Raw genomic sequence first — 26508 nt, 5'->3', positions numbered from 1 at the left:
ATTATTCATCAAATAGAGCAGAACATTAATTTAGTAAACAATCACTCTGTTTTAATGGTTTATTCTGAAATTCTGGTGTAATCATTTGTTGCTATGGTATGATAAATTTATTTTCCCGGTTCTCTCGTTAAATTCCCGGGTTTTTCCCGGTTTTCCCGGTTACTTTTCAAATTCCCGGATATTTCCCGGTTCGCTGGCAAATCTCTCGTTATTCTTTAGACATTTTTTTTTCCTTTGGTTTGTTTTTTCCGTCGATCTTGTTTTCCGAGCACCAATGCTACCGACGTGCCAGGAAGGCAGCTCTCCCACACCTGGACCCTACCTATCGACCCATCAACTCATGAACCGGGGACCAATCTTTAGACATTTGGTTTCTGTAAATCAAGGGTCCAGTTTTTTTTCTAGTTGTTTTTTTGGATGCAAATATCCTTGTTTACGTCTACGTTTGGAGGATCTTCTTTCTTTGAATTATATTTGGTCATTTTGTTAGCGGATTTATTCAATTGGTTCGAGACTTTTATGTACAAGTCTCTGGCTTCTTCGGCAATTTGTTCTGGATTACATTATTTCGTTGGTTAAAAACTATTTCATTAGGTGTGAATGACGTTGCCGAGTATACTGAATCATTGTAAAGTGCTGTTACTATGACTATTATTTCGGGTGACCTCATTTCATTAAATTTGTTTTGTTGGTGCTGAATAATTCAATTATGGTGCTGTGTGACTTTTCAATCTAGCCGTTTGACTTTGAAGAAGAGACAAACGCTATGTCTGTACCTAGGTTAATTAGAAAAGTTTTTAGTTGAATGCTTGTAAATGCGGCTTCGTGGTCACATATAATTTTCTTGGGAGCTCCGGAATCTCGAATATATTGTGAGAGGGCATTTTGGATGTCTGTTAAATTTCTAGATGGTATTTAAATTACTTGTAGATGTTTAGAGAAAGCGCAAATTAGTGACAAGTAATTTTGTTTGTCGATTCCAAAAATATCCATGTGGACTCTGTCAAAAAGTCGGGAGAAATTTTTATATTGTAAGGTTTACGTTCATATTTATGTTTGGCACAAATAGAGCAGGTGTTTACTGCCGGTGGAGGCATAACTGTCCCATGTTATATGGATGCTCCATAGAACATGGGACATTTATGCTTCCACCGGCAGTAAACACCTGCTCGATTTGTGCCAAACATCTTGTCTAATTTTGTTGGTTTAAAAAAAAAAAAAAAGTAAGACCTTTTTATATGATTTTCCATTTATGATATTCCTTGGTGTGCTCTCTCGTGTTCTGTATGAACTATTAAATCTTGCCTCTATGGATGTAACATCTTCGACCATATTTTGCGTTATTGCAAAATGTGATTTTGTTTGAGAAAAGTTCTGTTTTCAGAGGTACGTGTAAGTATTCCTCTGAGGCGTCTGATTCGAAGCTTTCTTCGGTATCAGATTGTTTGCCTTGACTAAATAGATTTTTGGCTTTTTTCAAAGCTTAAAACTTTGAATATTTTGGAACTTTCGGCATTCACTTCTCGTTATTTTTTTGTTAATTTAATTTTTTTATTTTCAAAGTGTCTATCTTGTAGTGCACTCTGACTACCTAAAGAATCTTTCTTGTAGTGTCTTTTAGAGACGTAACAATGATTTTCAAATTGTTGCTACGATTTTCTACCCATGGAGTCTATCTTGTAGTGCGTTATGGGGACGTAGGTGCGCAAAGTCAATATAAAATTGCTTGTTTACTTACAGTTTTGCTGTCGTGAGCGTTGGCCCAGGAGAAACGTTGGTAGTAATCTGCAGGTGATTAGAAGGGGGATCCTCAACTCGATCTAGCGACGGCTGCCTTCAGCTAGCGATGCTTTTACGCGGAATCACTACATTTCACTTTTCACTTCATAAATAACCACTGTCATAATCTTCCTTTTCTCAAGGCCTACTCGGCTGCGCCAATTGCAGGTTTGTTCCTTATAAGGAACACGGTATACACGGTGTTTCGTGAAAACCCATTTATGGGTAAAAAAAATACCCATTTTCAAACCATGTATATGAAGCTGTCAAAAAATGGGGGAATTTGGAAATCATAAAATGGGTGAAAAAATACCCATTTAAAGAATCAGTTCACGATTGCATAATAGGTATATTTTCTACCCACTAATGGGTGAAAAAACACTTGGACATTTTATCGTCTCATTCCTTCACCGACCATTGGGAATGCAAAAAAGTTTCTGTCCGCTTTTTTTTTTAGCAAAAATGGACGATCTCTGGAAAAGGTTAGAAAGTTTTTTTTATATCAACGAAGACCCAGCATCCTCCATTTGAAGAAATGGGTATTTTTCTACCCATTTTACGAAACACAATTCAAGAAGATGGATAAAAAAACACCCATTTATTGACAGATCCCCCATTTACCCATTAATGAGTAAACCATAGTTTACCCATTAAATGAGGAGGGGCACGTTAAGCGGAAATGGGTGTTTTTATACCCATTAATGGGTTTTCGCGAAACACCGTGTAGGGGAACATAAAAAAAACTATTTATTTCACTAATTATGTTTAACAAATCGAACTCTACTTTTTTACTTCTAACTAAAGATTGTTCGATCAATTGGAATTATCCCTATTTAAAACCTACTCATCGGTCCAGTTTTCCTGCTTACTGGGCTGACGATGGCGGCTGGTGGTTGCTGGGTCCAAACTTTCTGCTGACGGTTACCGATGGTAGCAGTCGGTTGCTAGGTCCAAGTTGCTGACGGGTTGCTTCGTGATGGCTAGTGGTGTGTCTGTCGTATTGTAACTATATATCTAAGTGTTTTTACATTGTTCCTGCCTTGGCAATTCAGTATTTTAAACAGGTTTTTTGAAACCTGTATGTCAGTACATATAACAATTTACATCTTAAAAACTAAAACTAAATCTTATCTAAGTATAAAGGGAATTAATCATTGCAATTGAGGATTGCATCGATTTTTGCCTGAAATTATTAATTATTTTGTTGGACATTTCACGGAGAACAAATTCGTTAAATTAAGATGACAATCCTAATAGTTACTTTCACATGGAAAAATATTGTTGTTTGAAAGAAACCTATAGTTATTCCAACATTAATTTGACCGTCAACTCAATCATATCTACCTAATAGATTCAACTGTTCATCTTATACTCAATTCAACTATAACTTTGATCAATTATAACAACCATCAAATGTAATTTATTAATATAATTTGGTTTCAAGTGATCATTACAAATCCAAATACTTTTAACTTGTGATGCGTAGAGCAGGCGATAAGATAGCTGGCTCTCACGCAGATGAACACGGTTCAAATCAAAGCTGAATGTTCATGTTCACTTTTTATGACTTTTTTGGGGTTTTTGCGATCGATAAAGAAACAAAACAAACTTCCTTAATATATCGATAATGAAGAGCAGTTCGTTTAATAAGCATTGTAAAATTTTGCTTTCCTACCAATAGTTTTCTTGAATCAACTAAAGCATAGTTGTAATTTGAAGTTTGACGTTTGTTCATCTACTGAAAAATAAAGTTGAGCCAACCGAGGAGCCAACTATGGACTATAGTTGTTGCCCTCTATATATAGTCAAATCAACTATAGTTTCGGGTTATCTCTAAAACAATTGAACAATATATTTATTTTGACCGGAAAAATAATTGTGTCTGTTATAATTTCTCCGTGTTGTTCTAAAGTCTCAACATTCGAAATTCTATGTACCTCGGTAGTGCTGTACCAGGGAGGCAACTTCAAAATCACCTTCAGAACTTTGTTCTGAATCCTTTGAAGTGCTTTTTTCCTGGTAGTGCAACAACTACACTGAACGAAAACACCCGCAATACTTCGAATGATTATTGTATTGCTCGAGCCCTTTAACAATATGCATTCGAATTTCGGATGATTTTCTTATGGTTGAATTCGTCGTCAGATGATGAACATCCATATGACTGTCATCCAAATACAGGATGATTTTCGTTTAAAAATTAGCTTTAAAACATACGGCACTCAGAGGACAAACATTTAAGAATAGTGTGACATGCAAGTGCTTTTAATTAGATTTATAATTTGATTATCTACAATAGCCATAATAAGCCATTCCATTATGTATGTATGTATGTATGTAAGTAGCCACCATCCTAGCTTGGGTCTTGCCCTGCATGCGGCTCCACTCAACAGCAAGATCAAATTCCATCATCATTCTGAATTCAACATACTGCTGTATGAAGGGCCAAAAAGGGTTGGACGGGCCCGTAAGCAGAGGCACTTACGCGAAACCCGCGGGAATAAGAGAATCTCCTTCCAACAATATGATCCAACAAAATGAATAACGAAATTCGCAATACATGTTAAGCTTTCCACGGGATGGTTTGTTTAAGAAGAGCGCGTCAAATTCATTGCAACTGTTGGAGTGAAATGTAACTATCTAAAATGACAGTACACATTCCCTCCTAGACTCCGGTTGGCACTCCACTCCATTGTCCAGTTACAACTTCAATGATGCCCTGATGCTCCCTCCCGTCCCAGTATTTATTGTAATTTACATTATGAATTTATATATAATCATGTGATATATAATGTATATAAAATATGTAGTAAAATGAAAAATATAATAAAAAATAAAGATGTTTCACAACATACAAATAACCTATACACACACTTTTTGTTTTATGTGCCATGAAATGACATAATTCATCATTGTATATTTTGAAAATATAATACTAAAGTATTGAATCAATAGACCGAAAATCGAGGTTATTTGGACATGAGACATTATATTTAAAAGGATACTACCAAACCGACCATCAAACGCACTGCCCACAAAAGCAGACACGTCCCCTCGAAAATGCAATCGAGAAATGTACAAGAACAATCCTCAACTGGAACGTACTCACCAAATCAATATATCCGGGAGCGCATTCCCGATGTCGTCGAACGGCAAAAAAAAAAGGGAACTCGATGAGCAAATTTGTAATACGGAATTTTCACTGAATTTTCACTGAAAACAACCACGAATTTCACCACACCCCACTGCGAAACCCGTTCAGAAGCACTTTTGGTACACTTTCGATATCAATTTCTTTCGATTTTTTTTTTGTAGATCGTTGACTTCACGTAGAAGTAATAGGGTTACGGTATGTAATGTGGGTCTAGTCCTTTCATTCGGCCTATCACGCAAATAAATAATTAATTAAGGAATATTACACAAAAAATAAGGAAAATATTGATCACTGATGGTTGATAAATGTGTACCACACACAAATCAATTTATATCACAACATTTCAATACATTTTCAGCTCTCGTAAGTAATAAAACTGGTTGAGAATATCACAATGTTCGGAGTTTTTAGCCGCCATGACTTATAAGGTTAAGATGGGAAGGTTGACTGACGATCATCAAATGGCCTGATTATGGCATTTATTGATTGGAATTACCTGATAATACACACTAGACGTAAAACTTACAGTTGCTGTTTGAATATTTTATGTTTATTTTAATTGTTTAACAACGTTTTCACAAGTAAAACATGGACCCAACTTTAGGGACACATTTCTTTTCTATGTTCCTAACTATGGCCCATGAAATTCATTTGACAGCATATAGCAATAAGAGTAACGTCAACAATGTTGTTTTGCATTTGGATGATAAGGAACGAACAGGAAGGGAGATTTTTTCTGCCAAACCTGTATAATGAACATCACAATGTTCTGATTTAGATATTCTGCGGTCAAAAGACGATAAGCGAAATTTTTAATTTTTAATTTTTAAATTGAGTGATTTAATGTAGTTTTCGTAAAATTTTCTCTAAGAAATGTTTTGAGGAATGAAGAGCATTAAGTTAACAGTGATAGTGATAAAAAAAAAATACATCAGAAAACGTTACCAAGAGCGTTTTTTTGAAGATCAAACAAGATAGGACGAAGTTGCATCCATAAATAGACCCAATTTGGGGACAATAGACCCATATTACATACATTTCCCTCGTGAGTTATTGTCTTAAAAAAAGTAAGTTTTTCAACTTTTCGTGGTTTCTGATAGCAAACGACATGATAAGCATATCTAAGCATACCATTTAGCAGTAGAATATCGTTTGCAGGTAAATTCATTGATGAGTTATGATTAAAAACGTAATCGATGGCTGCATATTAGACCGAGGTTAGGGACGTATACCCTACTAAAAACATATAGTCAAAGTACTTATTTTTTTTATTTTTGCAAAAATTGTTACAAGTGTACCAACATCAACACCGATCGTGCCAACTCTTTCACGCACCTTGCAGCGCGTACATAAACTGAAATTAAAATTTTCACTCGCGATGCCACAAATTTCTGGTCTGGGAGAAACAATCAAACCACACAGCGCCAAATCTTCTGATGCTTGCAATTTTGCAAACATGATGAATCATGTTTCTTTCTCGATTCTAAAACTTCTCGGAAAGCGAGAAAACCGCCACTCACACACGTATAACCGTCCGGGAGGCAGAGTGCCAGCGCTAATCCGGCAAATGCAGCCGAAAACTATGAAAGCGAACGCACGCACAAAACAGAGAACAAACACGACCGTATCCAAAGGGGTTCCGTGCGCAACTGCCATAATAAGCCATTCCATTATGGGTACAAAAAATTTTCGTGGTGGAGAAAACCTCCTCTATCACGAAATAGCCAAACATTGGTTTTCATCCTTTACTAATGTTCGTAACAGCTCTGATAGCGATGCATATGCTTCCACCTCGTTTGTCAGCTCAGATCAGCAAATGACGTTCGATAGAATTATTTACATCATCGTTTTGAATGATTTGCGTTATGGGGCTGAACCAATACCATATGCATTTCCATTTAGTATGACAGTCATTCTGCAGAGAGCATTACGCATTTCAACTGAAGGCCCTATCTCTTCGCATAACAAGTTTCATCCTGTATTCGAGAGGAAAATCATCTGATTTCAAAACAACCGTCATCCGGTTGCAGCTACCATTCGAAAAAGCGATTTCGGTGTTTTGTTTTGAATGGTCTGAGGTTTCATTCGATCAGAGGATGATGTTTGTGTACAGTGTAGACCATATTGGCACAGCGCACAGTGGCACGAATATGAATAAAGACGGTCAAAAATATTTTCTACCCTTTTTCGACGTTTTAGAGACTGGGTGTCTTGGGAGAAGTTGCTCAAAATTATATCTCACATCTTTTGAAATACACACCTGAATAATCTTTAAGCTAGTATTACACATCCAAATTCTAACTTTTTCCAGCTACGAGATAATGGTTCCATGTCTTGGACAAAGTTGTAGAACAGTTGATTTTATGAACATTTGCTAAGGACACCAAATTTCTGCATCATAACTCTGTAGAGCTATAATAAATTTTCTTTTAATACTACCTTAATATTGGTTTTTTGAGTTAATTAGTACTTTTTTCAAATTTGATCAATTTATCATGTTCTAAGAAATTGCTGGCATCATTAAAATATACAACTTTGCTGAATACACCAATGCTTTTCATTGACAACAATGTGATATACAGCCCATCAAGCGTTTTTGCGACGTCATATTCAACGGCTCGAAAAAAGGGTGGGTGGGCCTTGGCGGGGTTTCTAAAACTGGTTGTATTTTGAAGATTACCTTATAAAATATTAGTTCTGAAAATTTCAGCGTTGGGTACTGAGGGGCACCTAGCCAAATCTCGATTCGAAAATGTCTATATTATATACAGCCCATCGGACGGTTTTTTGACGCCATATTGAACGGCCCGAAAAGATGGTAGGTGGCCCAAGACAGGGATTAAAACCGATTGAATTTCGAAGTTTACATTATAAAATAGTACTCCTCAAAAGTTCAGCGTTGGTTATTGAGTGAAAAAAGCACTAATTACCTCAAAAAACCAATATTAAGGTAGTCTTAAAAGAAAATCTAATATAGCTCTACAGTGTTATGATGTAGAAATTTGGTGTCTTTAGCAAATGTTCATAAAATCAACTGCTTTATAACTTTGTCCAAGACATGGAACCATATTCTCGTAACTGGAAAAAGCTAGAATTTGGATGTGTAATACTAGCTTAAAGATTATTCAGTTGTGTAATTTAAAAGATGCGGGATATAATTTTGAGCAACTTTTCCCAAGACACCCAGTCTCTAAAACGTCGAAAAAGGGTAAAACATATTTTGACCGTCTTTATTCATATTCGTGCCACTGTGCAGCGTAAAGCATGGCCGGTCCAAAAACTTGTTTACATATTAAAAGTTTATTCGTCAGGAAAAGTTTAGATTTCCTGTTTATAAGAGGATACAAACATTTTATATATTTGTTACATTTGGCTTGAATGCCCTCAATGTGATCTTTAATAGTAAATTTTTGGTCAAGTACTAATCAAAGATATTTCACTTGACTTGACCAGGAAATTGAAATTCCGTTCATAGTTACTATGTGACTACTACTAGGGAAGCTCTAGGCTTATGTGGAAATATTATAAGTTGAGTTTTGGAAGCGTTGGGAGAAATCTTCCATTTTTGTAAATAAGAAGAGAAAATATCTAAACTTGTCTGCAGTTTGCTGCAAATAACACGAAGACTTCTTCCTTTAGCGGAAATGCCTGTGTCATCAGCGAACAAAGATTTGTGGCAACCCTGAGGCAAATCAGGGAGGTCCGAAGTGAAAATGTTATACAATATAGTTCCAAGAATGCTACCCCGAGGAACTCCTGCTGTAACAGGTAATTTCATAATATAGAGTGGAAAATAAAACTTTTTCAATTTAGCAATCAAACCTTCATGCCAAACACTGTCGAATGTTTTTTCTATGTCTAGAAGAGCAACTCCAGTTGAGCAGCCTTCAGATTTGTTTGACCGAGTTAAATTGGTGACTCTTAAGATAGTTGAAGATGCTAATTTCAAATAACAGACTAAAGTGGTAATTTTTATACGATAGATGGAGAAGATGAAAGTCTAGAGTTGATAGTTCCGTTAGAGTTTTTTTTTAAACTTTATTAAAGAGATTTTTAGTCTTAGACTAGTTCATCTCTAACTAAGTTCCGTTAGAGTACGGCAGTGTGAAAATTTCATATAGTTAGTAGATAGCGGACAACTTTTAAGGATGTACAAATCGGTTTTTTCATCTCTCTTTACCAAACTCCCCCTTTGGAGAGGGATGGTGAGGGGTCTCCTAGGAACGTCTGTGTGTTGATTTAAAATAGAGGCTCATAGAAGCAAAATTTATCAATAAAAGGGGTCCAGTGTAGAGTTTAAGCAAGTTGTTGCCACTGTGATTATCACAAAAAAAGAGAACTTAATCGCAAATCCATTTATTTCAGTAGAATAGAGGAAACCATCAAGAAGTTCCGAAATTTAAGGATAGTAAAAAAACTTCAGGGAATGAACTTAAAAACATTTAGAAAGCTACAAAGAAGATCCATGTTTAAAGGGAAATTTAAAGATCTTCTGGGCAGTTCCATTAATTTCTGAACAATTTCAGGAACATCATCAGGAAAACATAAGTGAAGTTCCGTAAACTTCAGGAAACAATATAGATCTTCAGGAGAGTCTGAGGAATGAAAAGAAACAATTTCAGGAAGTTTCATAGGCAAATTTCAGGATTTTAAAAGTGGTTCCAAAAATTTCAGGAAACTGCAAGAACTTTTAAGAAAATTTCAGAAATTCAGGGATATCCAGAGAACTTTAGGGAAGTCAAAATAATTTCAGAGATGTGGAGATAACTCGAGGAATATTGACATGTTAAAGAACTTCCAAGTACCTCAAGGAAGCTAAACTAGAGAGCTTTAGGGAATTTTAGAGATATCAACGGCAATAACTTCATAACTTCGAGAAATTCAAGAAATTCCAGACTTTCAGGGAAGTTCGAAGATTTATATGCGTAAGCTCCGATAAATTCCGGTCTATTCAATAAAATTCAGAAAAAATTCGAGATTTTTTTTGAAAGTTCTATTTAGTTCCGGCTAGTACCAAGAACTTCAATAGAATTGAGAGTACTTCAGGAATGGAAAAAATAAATAAATATATAAATAAGAATGTTTAAGAAGTTCCAAGAAACTCAGGTAATTTCCGAAACTACATCAAAGTACCAAGACCTTTATTTAAATTTCAGAAACATAAGAGATTTTACATGAGCATCAGGAAAATGTGAGATTATTTTAAGAAAGTTCCGTGGTATTCAATGCATTTTAAAGAACTGCAAAAAAAAAAAACTGCAGGAACTTCAGCGAAGATTAGATTATGTTCAAGAAAATCGGTAGTTTCATTATACTTTGGGAAGCTCCCGGAACTTCGTAGATGATTAGAGGAATTAAAAGGAACTATGAGATACTTAAATAATTTCATGAATTTTGCGATGCTTCAGGAACAATGCGAGGTCTTCAGAAAATTTTATAAATATTATTAAAATTTCCGGAAAAAAAAAATTAATGAACTTCAGGAAAGATTCAAAACCTCAGGGAAGCCCAAAGAAAACTAGGATTTGACTACTTTTGTGGATGTTAAAAATCTTCCAGAGACCACACCGCTACCTGATTGCATATACTAGCCCCCTTTACGGATGTTCCGGATCTTTTGAAGGGCCGTTCCATGGCCATCAGAGTGCACATACTGGTTTCAAATCCAAATTCATTAATGCAGCATAACAACAAGTTGATTAAATAAATCTAGATACTTTTTTACCAATTTTCCACATTAATGGATGTTCCGGGTCTTGCTTTGTTGTCTCTTGGGTCCACATTTTTGTCACAAATACAAATTTATTCATAGGGGAATTTACGTATTCTCGGCAACCAAAGCAGCGACCTTCTTTCTATAGCCTTTTTCTCTATGGAACGCACACATATGCAGTATTGGTTTGTTTACAATCTTTTGCTGCCAGCTGCTCTAACAATTTCAGTCGAAAGAATTGTTAAAAACTGTTTTGAAACGCTTTGTCAAAGCTCCAATCTTCTCTAGTGAGAGCGAGTATTGTCGGCAACCAGTTTTTCTTCGGCAACCGTTCCATTTGAACTGCATGTAAATCTGCTGTTCTATTATCGGCAACTCGAAATCAGCTACAATTTGTTGTGCGTGTGTTTCATTTCAAGAAAACCCTGCTAGATTGCTTTTTCTCAGTGGTAAAAATATAGTCAAATTGAAGCTGAAAGCATAAATAATCGTTTGCATGCATTCAGCGAAGTGTTTTCGTAAGAAAATCCAGTGAAAATAGTGTTTCAATTTGGGTTGCCGAAAATAGTCTGTCATGCCGAAGCCGTCATTTCCCCTATATCACAATGTTCAAATGAAAAACAAAACAAACATATCATATGTAGCAACGCTTGGGCCGGTTGCTATCGCGCTGCTATATTTGTCAACCCGCTGTTCAGCGAGAGGCAGATTGTTATTTCCCGCACTTGAATAGCAACCCTCAGTGCGGCTACTGCGTTATTGTGAAGGTTGCTAAAATAAGTTTAGCAACGCATTGGAACGGGTACTCTAAGAGCAACCGTACCAGTCGTTGCCATTTGCGGCACTATTTTACTTACGCACAGCGTTTCCATTTTGGCTTAATCACTCCTCTCCACACCGGTCGTTACTATCAGAGTCATAATTTAAGTTACCGTTTTCCACACCGGCAAAACAATCTTTTGGCGTTTATTCAAAATAGCAACCGTCTGATGCGTTGCTATACCGGATTGCTAAATTTATGAACTCACTACTTCCCAAGGTGCGGATTGCTATTTCCCCAACCTGAATAGCAACCCCCGGTACGCAAATAGCGTTATGGTAGAGGTTGATAAATGTGCCTTATTTACTCATTGGTACGGTTGCTCTAATTAATGTCCTTAACTAGGATTGGGCGATCTTCAGAGAAAGATCGATCTTGACGGATCGATTTTATATTTGTTTATTTATTTATTATTTATCTCAAATAATGACGTCGTTGTAGGGAACGATGTTCGTTAAATTTACCACGCAGTCTGGGTTGAGAATAAATCGTTTTTTCGATGTCAATACAATTACAAAATGTTCCTATTTTTTTAAGATCGAAGAAATCGATTTTTTCGATTTTTTCGTGCACAAAGAATCGATTCGAAATCCAAGATCGATAAAAGATCGCCAAACCCCACCCTAAACTGGGATGGATATTGTTGATCAATAAGAGCAAGTACACCAACTATCGATTTTCGCACCACTAGTTGCTAATTCTGATAGTTATCACCGTTGCAGGAAGAACTCTGATAAAACAATAATTGTGAACGCGGAGATTTTATTTGAGTATTTCTCAGAATCCAGTGATGAGGAAGAACAATTTGTGTGAAGCTACTCCTATATGCGCAGGGAACCGTATTCTTGAATGCTGAAAAAAGTACGGGTGGTTCCCAGCCTGGGAAACGGCCGAATATTAACAGACATGCAGAGGAAATAGCAGCCCGTTTGTATGAATATTAATTTCTGAGACGTCAACTTATAAGAATGAACAGTTTCGTCGGCGATTTCGGATGCATCGGAATTTGATTCTGAAAATCAAAACAGCGATGGAAACAAACGAATATTTCCTCCAAAAACCTGATGCCACAGGAAAATTGGGTTTGACATGCATCCAAAAATGTACTGCAGCTATTCGGCAACTCGCATATGACTCACCATCGGATGCTATGGACGAATACGTCCAAATCGGAGAGTCAACAGCTCGGAAGTGCCTGCTGGAGTTTTGTCGCACTGATTATGAAATTTTTATCGAGGAATACTTGCGCTCTCCAACGCAAATGGATTTGCAACGATTGCTTGAAGTAGGAGAAAACTGGGGCTTTCCAGGTATGTTAGGATCGCTGGATTGCTGCCATTGGCAGTAGAAAAACTGCCCTACTGCTTGGGTTGGACAGAGGGAAGGAGAAAAAACCTACAGTAATCCTCGAAGCGGTCGCGTCGTATGGATTTGGAACGCTTTCTTCGGAATTCCAGGATCCAACTATGACATAAATGTGCTGGATAGGTCTCTGCTCTTCTCCAACGTTTATTGCGGCAAAACTCCAATGCTTCATCCTCCTGCGTTGTCCAATTTGATCCGCGTTTTGAAGCACTCATTGTTTAAGAAAAGCTGTAATATTAACACTTTCAAAATCACCACTTGCATCGAAATACACGTAAAAAAATCAAGGCGGACGAAAACCAAAACAAACTTTTGACGTTTGTTTCAAATAGCAACTTTGCGATGCGTTGCTACCGTGATGCTAGATTTATGAACTCGCTACTTCCCGAGGTGTGGATTGCTATTTCCCACATCTGAATAGCAACCCCTGGTGCGGTAGTTGCGTTATGGTGGAGGTTGCTAAACGACCTTTAGCAACGCATTGGTGCGCTTGCTTTTATTGGACGGTAGCTAGAAGCTTCAGCTGGATTTTTATTCGGCTTCAAAATTGGAACAACTTTTGTATTTTTCCATTTATCTGGAAAGTATGCCAAATGGAAACATCTGTTAAATAATTTTACCAAGAAAGACAAGGTTCTCTCTGGGAGTTTTTTGATGAGGATATAGAAAATTCCGTCATCACCTGAAGCTTTCATATTATGGAACTTTTTAGATCGGGAATAGATCTTACTTCGTCGAAATCAGTCCCCCAGGAATCACAAAAATACTTTCTCGAGAGAGAATATTCAGATAATCCCGAGCAACCTGCTTCTCAATAGGATTAGTAAGACCCAAACTGAAATTATGGGAACTCTCGAATTGTTTAGCAAGTTTCTGAGCTTTTTTTTCGAATTTGTGATCAAAATTTGACCACCTTCTTTAAGCGTTGGACTAGGCTTTTGAGGTTTTTTTTTTCAAAAAATTTATGAGTTTCCAAAAGGTTAATTTAGAAACATTATTTTCAAAATTTTTGTTCCTCGAGGCAGATATCGCTTTTTAATTTTTTTTTTTTTTGCAAATCCCGCCAGATAACTTTCATGACAAGATCGCTTGTTCTTTGATATTGTCTCCTACGGACATTTTTAAGACGGATCAAGATCGTCGTCAATTTAACGAATTTAACCTCGCAATTTTGGTACTGAGGCACCTCTTGCTTCAACTATACTGCCGCTATTCGCATAACAGTCCCATGTAGATGGGAAATCCACAGGATATGGGACTGTTATGCGAATAGCGGCAGTATAGAAGTAGTCAGAGATTTAAGAACATAATTAATATCATCTTTGGTTTGCAAAGGAATAATTGGATCGAAGTTATGCTCCATAAATGTTCGATATTGCTCCCAATCAGCTCTATGGTAATTGAAAAGCTGTTGGGATTAGAAATTATTTCTTGGAATATTTCAAAAGTTACTGGAAGGTGATCAGAACCGAAGTTAGAATGGCTACAAAGTTGACATGAATCAGTTAAGACCAAATCAATAGTTGAGGGATTTCGTGCTGAAGAAAAGTATGTTGGGCTGTTTGGATATTCAATAGTGTAATAACCTGCAGAAAAATTATCAAACAGAATATTACCATTGTAATTGCTTTGAGCATTATGAGCGGTGTTTTGCATTAAAATCACCAATAATGAAGAATTTAAACCTATGACGGGTAAGTTTTTGAAGGTTACCCTTGAGCAAATTCATTTGCTGGCCTACGAATTGGAATGGCAAATAGGCAGCTATAAACGTTAGTTGTCAAAATTTTGTTTCAACAGAAACTTGACTAGCTTTCAAAAACTTTGGTTTCAAATCAGGCATACCATTTGTTATCGGTACAAAAGCATTTGTAAACAAACTTTCTAAGGCCCTTTACGCGCGAACCAAAGTACGCTCACGCAAACCAACAACATCATCGGATAGGAGCAACTATCACCTTTCACCTGAAATGAAGAAAAAATTTTATGTTTGATTCGCCACCACAGGCTCAATCAAGACGATCATTTCTATAAATGAAATAATTTGCGTCCCTCTTAACCTTATGGTCAGGGGTTTAAGGAACGTTTCAGTCATAACGGCAATATGCATGTTATGAACTCTCAAAAAGGTAAATAGCTCGTCTTCATTATCTTTAAGAGATCGAGCATTCCAATAAAATATTTAATGATTTAAAATCCATTGCTGTCAAAGTCATGACAATATTTTTCGCAAATTTTACTCCAGTTTGAATAGCATCAAACATATCAGTAATCATGTCAATTAATGATGTTGCGAGAAAACGCATCGGCTCACCCCTTACCTAAGACATCCCATAAGACTGAGTGCACTATAGTCTATAGTGAGTGCTTTTTGTTTATAGTTAAGGAGATACCGTACTTTTGCTTTGATAACATCCTAAAGTAACTGTAACAAGCCCCGTAACGTGGGTAGATCACCTTTTCGTAGTACGTTACGGGATGTAAGATCTACCACCGATTCCTAGTCCTGACTACTTCAAACTAGGCGAACAGAATTTTTCAGTAATCCATGGAACACATCTTAGGCCTTGAATCTTCTATTCGTTGTTCCCTAGTTTGAAGTGGTTAAGACTAGGGTTCTGATGCATGGTCATTAGGGTGTTTCATTTTGAAAAAAGTGATGAATTTTTGATAGGCCACCCTCCAGTTCGATTCATAGCCCCAAAATATGAACCTGTGCAAAAAATGGTAAAGATTGATGAAGGTTTAGAGGTCGCGCCAATGATTTGGATTTTGTATGGAGATTTTGGTGAATTAGTATGGGAAATTATTGATTTTCGTTTACATTGCTCTAACTTTGGTTGTAGTTGTCCAAACGTTGAAAAAAAAAAAAATATGTGGTTGTCATGACAATGATCAACAAGCCTGTTGTTGTTGCGATGAAATTGGCGTTGTTGCCTTGTACATATTCATCTGTCAAAATTACCCTATTTTGCCATTTTTTCACATTTTTATAATTCTTGATACGCTGCAAAACTGAGCGTAGCAACTGTAGGCTTTTTGTTTATTGCCATAGCAATAACATACTAAATTTTTTCGACATTTGGACAAGTAGAAGCAAAGTTATAGCGATATAAGCGATTTTTTAAATTCTTCCATAGTAATTCCCATACAAATTTCAAATCATTGGCGCGACCTCTAAACCTTCATCAATCTTTACCAATTTTTGCACAGGTTCATATTTTGGGGCTATGAATCGAACTGGAGGGTGGCCCATCAGAAATTCATCACTTTTTTCAGAATGAAGCACCCTAATGGTCATTATCGGTGTCATTCTTTAATTTTGTTGCTAAGGAATCCAATTTTGACTGACAAAGGGGTGCGTCTTTGGAAGGTGTTTCAATACTCCGAAGGATATAAAGAGCGGGACCTTTCAATTAGAGTCGGATCATTGCGATAAATGCGAGAATGACAACTGTAAAAAAATCGAATACTTCATCATTTCTCAGTCAGCAGTTCCATTTCAAATTACGATTTTTTTTTTATTTTTGATCGACCTTCTACGATTATGTTGAAACTTTGCACAGTTGTTGTTATTGTCCAACATACCATTTTACATATTTGGTTCCCTAGTTTTGTACACGACTAACACTTGAAAAGGGCTTATGCAAAAATGATACGCATCAATAGAAAAAACATATATCTAGCGAACGATTTGTTTGATTGAGATGGTGTCTTCGAAAAAGTTGCGGACAAGTATTGTGCCTTTCAAGAAAAAATATACATTGTAAAAAAATATATTTTTTTTACAAAAAAAAAATCAAAATTATCAAAAAAAAATTAAAATTAATCAATTTGCATATTTTTTTAATTATTTTGTAGTTTAGATAAAATAATACCTACTGACACTGTGCATTTGCTGGGCAAATCATAAACAAAAAAAGTTATGAATTATTGAAAAAATAACTAGATAAGTAGATTAGGTAAAGAAATGCCTATTGACACTGTGTATTTGCTGGGCAAATCATAAACAAAAAAGTTATGAATTATTGAAAATAATAAGTATTTTCCAAAATACTACCAATAATTTTCGAATATCTTTAAAATAGTGTTAATATTAAAACACATTCAATTTACAACAAAAAAGCTCTTAATGCATTAATTGCCCAAAGTTGTTATTTTCGAGATACTCGTAGGTTAAAATTCACTTGTCGCATAATTTGAGCAATTTTCACTCTTTTGAGATGTGAAAATCGAAACATTGAACGTCGTGTGAAGGTAGATCTTAATGAAGGCCTAAGTACTCTTTCGTAGCTTTTAGTTTTTCGATTTCAAAGATCGTCGGTTGCAGTGGCTTGCTTACTGAGGAGAAAAACGCGGTCCCAGATCCTTTCATATTAAAAATGCATGGTAAGATCGCTTGTTTATCGTGTATTTTGTAAAACTTTTCGTTGTCGTCTGTGCCGGGTTTGAATAGTTATAAAAACTTGAGTAACGCTATAATGTGATATGAGAGGCTCGGTGGCTTTAGAGCAACTGTTTTTGCTTACTGAGCAGAACATCATGAGTCTAATCTCAAGCCCATCCACATTCAAGATTCGTCAATGATTAAAAAGGAGCTCGTCTGCCTAGTGGCAAACGTTTTTGCTTACTGAGCAGAAGACCGTGGGTCAATCCCAACTCCTTCGCGTTATACGATCGTTAGGACATCAATTCAGCTTATCGTTTACCAAAACGAACCCTGCTGCAAACCCAACCCTCTTACCCAATAACCCTGTGATTCCTCGTGGAAGTGCAGAGGACTCCTCGGCTTCCATCAAAGCGAGTGTCACGTCAACACATTCCTACCCATTCCTTTCTTGACCTACGTTCAGGCGCGGCTGGCGCTGGTATTGCCTAATTCAAGATCACCAGTTTTTACACATTGAGGATGATTGCTAGTCCCAAGCATCGTCTATTGGTTCTCTGTGTAATTACAGCTGGTCTGGCAATAACAGAGTAGCAACCGTGGGCGGTCAATCATGGTCATGCTCTATTTTCACTCTTTTGAGATGTTATTCGTGAGTGTTCAATCTCGGGTATGGTAAATAAGTAACTAATTGCACTACTTATTCGCTAATACTAATTGCACTACTTACTCACTGAAGATGTGAGTTATTTAAATTATAATTATTTGACATATTATTTGTTAGAGCTTAATAAATTTTACAGCCTTACAGCGTTGGGCAACAGTAGAAAACTACGCGTTTTATTGTTTGTCCCGCTTGCAGAATTGGTACCCGTCTCTTCGAAGCTTCTATTTTCAATACTGTAAAAATCTTCAAACGTAGTATGGAAATGTAGTAACTGTCTATAATAACAGCAGTTAACTTAATGTGAGTAAATTTACTGACCAAAAGTTCCCATATTGCACACTTGGTTGATCGCATACTTAACCTCAATCCTGCGGACCCAATGACAATCACTCAGCTCATCGGATCACAGACACCGAAGATACGCACTCAAATGTGGTTTAATCATTACCTACACATCTAGGGATTGGACTCAACGGGATCCTGTGATAGCAATTCATCCAACTTAGCCGATCTACTCGCAACGTTTGAATATAAGCAACCTATGAATCGTCACTGAAGATGTGCGTGATTTAAATTATAGTTATTTGACATATTATTTGTAAGAGCTTAATAAATTTTACAGCTTTACAGCATTGGGCAACAGTAGAAAACTACACAGCAAAAAAATAATTTTGATATCACGTCAAAGTGGATGCACTACAATCATGTCGAAAATGTGGTGTAATATTACTTGCTAAAAAGGACAAAATTATCATTAATACAATGCATGAACTGACATTACGCTGCTTTTACTGCATTTGTTTATTTATGTGGTCATAAAAATTACATGAAATTTTCGACATGATTGTGGTGCATCCACTTTGATGTGATATCAAAATTATTTTTTTGCTGTGTATGCGTTTTAGTGTTTGTCCCGCTAGAAGAAGCGGTATCCGTGTCTTCGAAGCTTCTATTTTCAATAAATGATTTCTGTAAAAATTCCATTTTAGGAGCAGTAGATCAAAATTTTAAAAATTTCCGTTAGTATTACGTTAGTTAGATTTCCACCCGCTGCTATAGCAGCATAGGTAGCTCCATTAACTCGCTGAACATATAGGTATATATGAAAAATTTGAAGCAGGGTGATATTTGTACCTACGGGTACGAATGTAGATTTTTTTTCCTCGCTGACCGTTGTTAACAGCAGAGGAATTTGTACCTGTTCGGGAACGTGGAGCGTTTAATACCTGTCGCTTAGAAAGAGATTGTGTAGGATCGCTTTGCGAGTCTTACATTCCCGAAAATTGGATTTGTGGTTGTCCCACAATTTGAACATTTAAATTTCTTAGGATCTTCCTTCACAGGACAGTCGTCCTTTGCGTGAAAGGAATCACCACAATTCATGCATTTAGCTGGCATGTAGCAATTTTTTGTTCCGTGACCCCATTCATGGCACTGGGTATGGTTTTGTAAATTTCCTCCAGTCTTCCTGAAGTGTTCCCACTTCACTCGGACATGGAGCATAAGGCTAGCTTTTTCCAAGGCCTTAAGGTTGTTTAGTTCACTAGACTCGAAGTGAACTAAATAAAAATCATTAGAAATCCCGTTGCGCGAATTGCCAGGACGGGATTTCATTTTCATTTCGATTACTTGGAGTGGCAATACTACAAGTAATTTTGCCAGTTCATCTTTGATCTTATCCAGGGATCCACCACTGGGCAGTCCTTTCATGACAACCTTGAACACACGTTCAGTTTTGATGTCGTAAGTAAAACATTTATGCTGCTTCTCAGTAAGATACTTGAGAAGACATTTGAAACCGTCCAAGGTTTCAGCCAATACACGGCATTCACCCCGACGGCCAATTTGTAGTTTCACGAAGTTCAAAAGTTCCGTGCGAAGAGCATGGACATCGGAAGTGGTTATCACAATAGGGGGATTCTTTTCCTTCTTGGCATTAAGCCGGGAAAGTTTACTATATTTTTTCCTGGATGATGGATTATTCTCATTAGCAAATCAAATTGATTGCTCAAATTAATTTCATCAGAAGGGGGATCAAGAGGTTGCCCATTTCTTTTGCGCTTAGGTGCCATGGCGGCAGTAAACATTTTATCCTAATCGACTTCCAAGCAGATTACTATAAGAATCTGAAGGATCGAAGACGAATTTTCCAAATCAATATCCAAGAAGGATTACCTCGGGTAGGGTCCAAACAAGGATCTAAGAGGAATAATAGTCAAACATTTACAAACATTTACAGGTATATTGAGCACTGAAAAGTGTTGTTTAAATTTGTTGTAGATTTAGGTAGCAATAACACTTCCTTCAGCAAAAAACAAATAGATCCGCACACAAGAGAGCACGATGCGAACTGATGTCAGTTATTATTGTCAGAATTGGGTTCTTTAAGGGTATTTAGGTAAATACATATTCGTAATCTTAGTAGATAAAAATAGTAGATAAAAATATATGTTCATAAATTACATAAAATACCTCTGACAGTTCTTATTCTCCTTATCTATTCGCAAAAAAGCATAATATAGATATAAAAAGGTGGTGATGATAACACTTCACTAAAGTGAAAAAATGTTTTCTTGTTAAACATCTCAAGTCTTGTTTTTTTTATGTTTGATCATATTTTTTTAAAAATCTGTTTAAATCCTAAAAATCTGTAATCTGTGAATACAGAATCTTGGTTTTAAAACTCTGAACAATCTGTAAAAATACTGATTTATCTGTAGTTTTGGTAACACTGCAAAGCATGTGAAGAGTGAAGAACAGCGAAGAACGCTCGAGTCGATCATGCCACTCCGATGTTCACGATGCGAACGAGAAAAGCCGAAGCATAAAGACTTGCATTTTACATCGACACTCATATTTCTCTCACACAGCCCATTCACCACGATTTGTTTTAACGCTTGTATTCGCTTCATTCGGGAGTTTTGTTGAGAATTCGATGCTTCGAAATGAAGCGAATAGCAGTAACCCTGATTTCCGGTGTCCAACTAGTCGAATACACGTGCATCGTTCAGGAAAATTTGATGCATTAATATGCTAACTCACTTTTCACTACTCACTCGCTTACTTCTCACCTATTCATTTATCACGCCAACTCGACCAGATTGGCAGCATCCTCTAAGATTCTAAGACATCGACTATTTAAGCAAATCTGCATATAATCTTAGAAAAAACTATACTTCGTTTTGAAAAGGGCCAAAGTTGTTTTTTTTTAAACTTTTTTTGTAAAAAAAAATATGATAAGACCTTCAAAAAGTATGTGATTTTACGAAATATAGGAAATTATCTGATTTTGCATACAAAAATATAAGCATGTAAAAAAAAAACGTTTTAAAAATAAAGTATTTTTTCCCAAAAACGTCAAGTCTTTTTTGACCTCCGGAATTTGCGTGATTTTTCCAGGAGTGACCCAAGGATTATTCTCACACTATCTGAAAACAAGATGTTACGGATATTTCAATGTGATAATGTGATATTGAAAACATAATTAACGTTGCCAATTTCTGTTAAGATATGATAAAAGATAACTAAAAATGCTAACCCATAAATAGATCACTGGGCGTTAATTGGTTAAATCCGGAACTACTTTTCCTGACTTCTTTGCAAATGAGACGTTTAACTTCCCCTTTTCCTTAGACATTTCCTGTTTTTTTCCCTCCCATTTCTGCAGAATCACATTCTTAGCTAGCCAAATCGTGTCAGTCAGTCAAAATGTCATAGTTGTTATGAGGCCTTTTGGTTGCTGCAGTCGCCGTTCTAACGGGTGTTCAATAAAAAATGAGTATGATTTCAGTGCCGTCCAGCGCTCTTGTGAGAGCATCGCGACTTAGTTGCGTCGTACGGCTGACCAGTACCCCTTCTCCAATATTTATTGACGTTTTTTTGAAGAATAAACATTGTGTTTTTAATGAAAAATACTGAGTTCGTTGAAAAAAAAAATATTTTTTTACTAGCTATATGACTGAAAAAATTCTCATTTTATATTGAACACCCGTTATCTGCTTTTTGTTACCATTAAGTCCTATGCGATATATTCATAAATACTGGGTTGGAAGGGAGCATCAGTGTATCATTTGACCTGGAACTGGACGATAGAGTGGTATGACAACCGGAATCTAGGAGTGAATAAACACTATCATTTTCTTTATCCTATCGATTCGATTGCGGTGATGTTTCAGTGAGATTGACGCGCCCTCCTTAACAAACCATCCTGCAGGAAGCTTAATAAGTATTGCGAATTGCGTTATTCGATTTGTTGGATCGTATCGTTGGAAGGAGATTCTTAAATTCCCGTGGATTTCGCGTAAGTGTCTCTGCTCTGATCCGGCCTTCCGTTTTTGGCCCTTCATACAGCGATATTGCTAATTTAAATCGGTAGCTCAAATTGATCTTGCTATTAAGTGGAGCTGCATACAAGACAAGATTTTCGAATGAATGGTGACATTCTTACATAGGGTCGGGTGGGGCAAGAATGACACCCTAACAATTTTACATTATATATATGCCAAATAGTGGATATTTATAGCACTTTCTACACCGTATTGCAACTTCATATTATTGCCTTCATACATCAGCAATGTAATGCAAATTATATCTCGTCAAAAGTTGTTTATGTCATCTCAAATCTTTTTTTTTAAACTGCAATGGGGCAAGAGTGCCAATGCTAGCAACAGCTGTTAGTGTTTACTTAATTTAACTACTGAGTTTTACAATATTATTCAATACATAACAAATGAACTAGACAACCGCGAGTACTCGGTCCAGTTCATTTAACTTTAAATTTAAGACAGTAATAATGTATAACGCAAAGGATAACTCGGCTCTGTAAAGTTTATTCGATTGAGCTTGTACAAATAAATGAATTATATATAAAAAAATAACAAATGAACTATGTTTACCAATGAAATCAAATGAAAACTATTGTTGTTAATATTTTATGTAGCTGGTTTGGTCAAATTTGGTGAAAACAAGCTTACCGAAGACTTAAATAGGCAATTAAGCCATTTCTTTTACATGTTTGTATAATTTTATTTATAAATATAGTTGTGGCACCCTTGCCCCGTGTGAGGTTCATTTTTAATAAAATTATGTTTGACCTATTATAGGGAATATTTATATATTCTTTGTTATTGGTTTTTCAATTATTCATTATTAGTGATGCCTCAATGCAGGAATTGTAGAAAACAATATTTGGAAATTCCAAAATCCTTATTTTATGATGTCTAATTATTATAACTAATTTCGATTTTTGACACATACACATCAGCACAAAATGATTTTTTGCATTTTTTGAAATACTTCATTTTGGACAGAACTTTCTATAATGCTGCATAGGAACACCATTCATAGTTTCATGGGTGAATTAGAATTGAAAACATGTTTATTTTCAAAATTATAGAGGGTGGCACTCTTGCCCCATCCGACCCTACATACATTAGATACACATTAAGTCCTATATGACTTGATAACAATTTCTTGAATATATATTTTTAAAGATAATCGTATATTTTTAACTAGATAGTTTGCCAGTAATGTTTTAGGGGCCTGCAAAGCTATGCATGTACTTTTTGCGTCGGTTAATACTATTGCAGTCTCATATTTGCTTGATATCCGATCCATATGCGACTGTTATGCGAAGGGTGGCAAAGACCACATTGTGGTTATTATCTTCCAGACGCTTTCGTTATCAAGACTTTTTTCACTGCTAATAACAAATGTGATTGCCGTTCTTGATAATAAATAATGCACAAACTGTTTAGATAACACACTTTTACATATGTTTTTATTTCAGGAACACGAAAAGGTCTGCTTGAATCGAAAAGTGGTCCAAGAAGATAGCGAGGATGATGACGTCATTTTTTGTGGAAGTGAAGTGCTACCTACACCCAAGCGATCTGATGAACATATTCCCGTTTATACCGCACAAAATATGTCATCATTTCTCATGAATTTCAATTTGTTCAATAAAAACAACCCACTGGCCTTGCGGAAAATTGGCAGTATTAGTACTAGCGACCAAAACATCAACATATTGAAAGGATCTCCTGAAAAGCTTCGACGTCTCCCACGACGCACGAGAGGAATTGTAACGCTTTCGAAATGTACATCAATACCACTATCATCTCCGTGTGGTCAATTCCTGCTCAGAAGTAGTAAAACAGTAATGTCGATTGATTATCAAATGGAACGATTGGAAAGGCTTGAACGATTTTGTTTTGCACCTGCTCTTATCAAAGATGGAACACTAATTACCAATCGCCCAAAATGGTTGAATACATGTAGACTAAATACTAACGTATCGGTATCCTATAAGCGGGGATCCGACGAACTGGAGCACTATCATAGCTACAAGTTTCCTCGACGGCAATTGTCCTCTGCATGTAAAATGCGTAATTTTCAATTTTATAACAAATTACTGATCAACAGATGCAAACCTTGTGCTATAAAATTACAAAGACTGACTGCTCAAGACATTGAAAACCGAAATATCGACATCAGGTTGCAACATCTCAATATAACTAGAGCCTGTGCATCGATACAAGTTTTGCCAGATGAACCGAATAAAACTATGCATGTTGTGGTAGATTGTATAGACCTGTGTTCTTCGGATGACGATGAACCTGGAGTGAGCATCAATCATAATGGCTGTATCATTGCAGTAGACACAACAGAAGTTGAAAGACTGGTTGGAGAAACCCAAAAACCATTACCTTCAGAAATAATTACCAATACGGCATCATTAAAAAATGCTACCGACATAAATTCTTCACACATAGCCAGCAATAAAACTGCCGGACACTGTACATTTCAGCCGCTAACACCATCTCTGCATCTCTTCTCTAGTGCGCATAATGTTAATCCTGCTACGTCACCGTCGCATGCCCATCCAAGTAGTACGAATAGTTTACTACAGTGCTCGCTTTGTATATCAGATGAAACTAATGATAACGATATTATTCTCTCAAATATGGAAAATCTAACAGAGGTAAAAGAAAATCGAGTGAACGATTGGCTCAATGACGCAGCTATATCAACGGAAACTTTGACACATATGCCGCAATCCCATTTAGTTATAACAACAGCAACACCGGTGATAAAGAATAGTGGTGGGATTGCAGTCCCCAAAACATTGCCATCCTTGATGATGCTAGCAAGACCTCCGAGTCCGACAAGTAAGGATATACTAATCAGACAGCGAACGGCTACGACGGTTGATTTAAGTTAAAAGATTTGTTGCTCTGTTCATACGGCTACGTTGTTAATTGTTAAAAAATGTAAAAGATTGCGTGGTACAAAATCAAGACTTTTTCCGCAGACTACATGTCAAAGACTGATCAATCTCACATCAAAGCGTTCAATAAGTGGCATGACTCCATCTTTGCGGCTAATTTTTTTCGAAAGCATACTGCCATATGTAATTCGGCAGCCTAATCTAGCAGATTATTTTTTTGATAAGTGGTCATCGTTTGCACACGTATTTTATTCTACATTTCCAGTCATTTTTTTTTTGTTTCCAAAAGCTTAAATTAATTTCTTGTAGTAACGTATTCAGTATGTTATAGATAAACATAATTTCCATTTCACCCTGTATAAATTTGATTGTAATATTTTTGATATCATAGAATAGGATCTGTAATTAAACGATACATAAACAACAACATAATTATCTTTCTTGTTTTCTACGAAATTCCTACTCATGTTTTTTCATGTTCCATATAGCATATAGGATATAGGTGATACTCTAGCCGGCGCCGGTGGTGTAGTGGTAAGCGTGACTGCTTTCTAACACCCCAATGGGTCTGGGTTCAATCCCAGCCGAGGTCGGTGGGATTTTTCTGAGGCATAAAAATCTCTGATCACGTCTTCCTTCGGAAGGGAAGTAAAGCCGTTGGTCCCGGCCCATGTGTGTTTGAATGGGTGTGATATCCTACGCAGGTGTGGAAGCTGCCTTCCTGCACATTCGATTGCCGTCAACGGATGGCAATCGATGTCCGTCGGTTTTTTTCCTTTGGTTTGTTTTTTCCGTCGATCTTGTTTTCCGTGCTGAGCATCAATGCTACCGACGTGCCAGGAAGGCAGCTCCCACACCTGGACCCTACCTATCGACCCATCAACTCATGAACCGGGGACCAACGGCTTTACTTCCCATCCGAAGGAAGGCGTGATCAGAGATGTTATGCCTCAGAACATCCCGGCGGCGCCGACTGGGATTGAACCCAGGCCTGCTGGGGTGAGAGGTAATCACGCTTACCACTACACCATCGGCGCCGTTCGATGTCCGTCGGTGATTGGCACTAGATTACGGAACAGAGACCGACGTTAAATAAAGGAATGGAGATAGGCGATACTCTTCTAAGGCTGTGTGAATTGTGAAAAATGCAAAATATCACCTTTTACAAAACATATAATAATGTAATTGCTACTCCCTGTTTGTAGTGTAGTAGCGCAATTTCATAATTGTATGTTTTGTGGAAGCTGACATTTGTGCTTTTAAAATTTCACGCTAAGGCTAGTCTAATTCTTGTAAACCTTGTAAACCATGATAAAACCAAAAATGTTACTTGGTATTTCCCCTGCCAGGGGCGCCGAAATTCATGTTTTTTTGTGTCAAACTTTTCCTCGTTTT

The 26508-nt window shown here is 36.6% G+C and overlaps 1 protein-coding gene across 1 annotated transcript in view; it reads left to right on the top strand.

Moving 5' to 3' along the window:
• The window catches only part of ova (ovaries absent), an 86304-nt gene extending 60780 nt beyond the window's left edge, over nt 1–25524 (top strand). Inside the window, exon 4 of the mRNA XM_065237926.1 lies at nt 23674–25524. Within this exon, the coding sequence (XP_065093998.1) occupies nt 23674–25107 (1434 nt within the window). The 3' untranslated portion in view covers nt 25108–25524. The remainder of the gene's footprint in view (nt 1–23673) is intronic.
• Nucleotides 25525–26508: the final 984 nt, after the last annotated feature.

Source organism: Ochlerotatus camptorhynchus, unplaced genomic scaffold (genome assembly GCF_037179485.1).
Source record: "Ochlerotatus camptorhynchus isolate MF236.1 unplaced genomic scaffold, CSIRO-AGI_Acam_v1.1 ptg000661l, whole genome shotgun sequence".
Taxonomy (NCBI): Eukaryota; Metazoa; Arthropoda; class Insecta; order Diptera; family Culicidae; genus Ochlerotatus; species Ochlerotatus camptorhynchus.
Note: the sequence above shows the minus strand (reverse complement) of the source record. Positions and strands in the feature narration are given on the sequence as shown.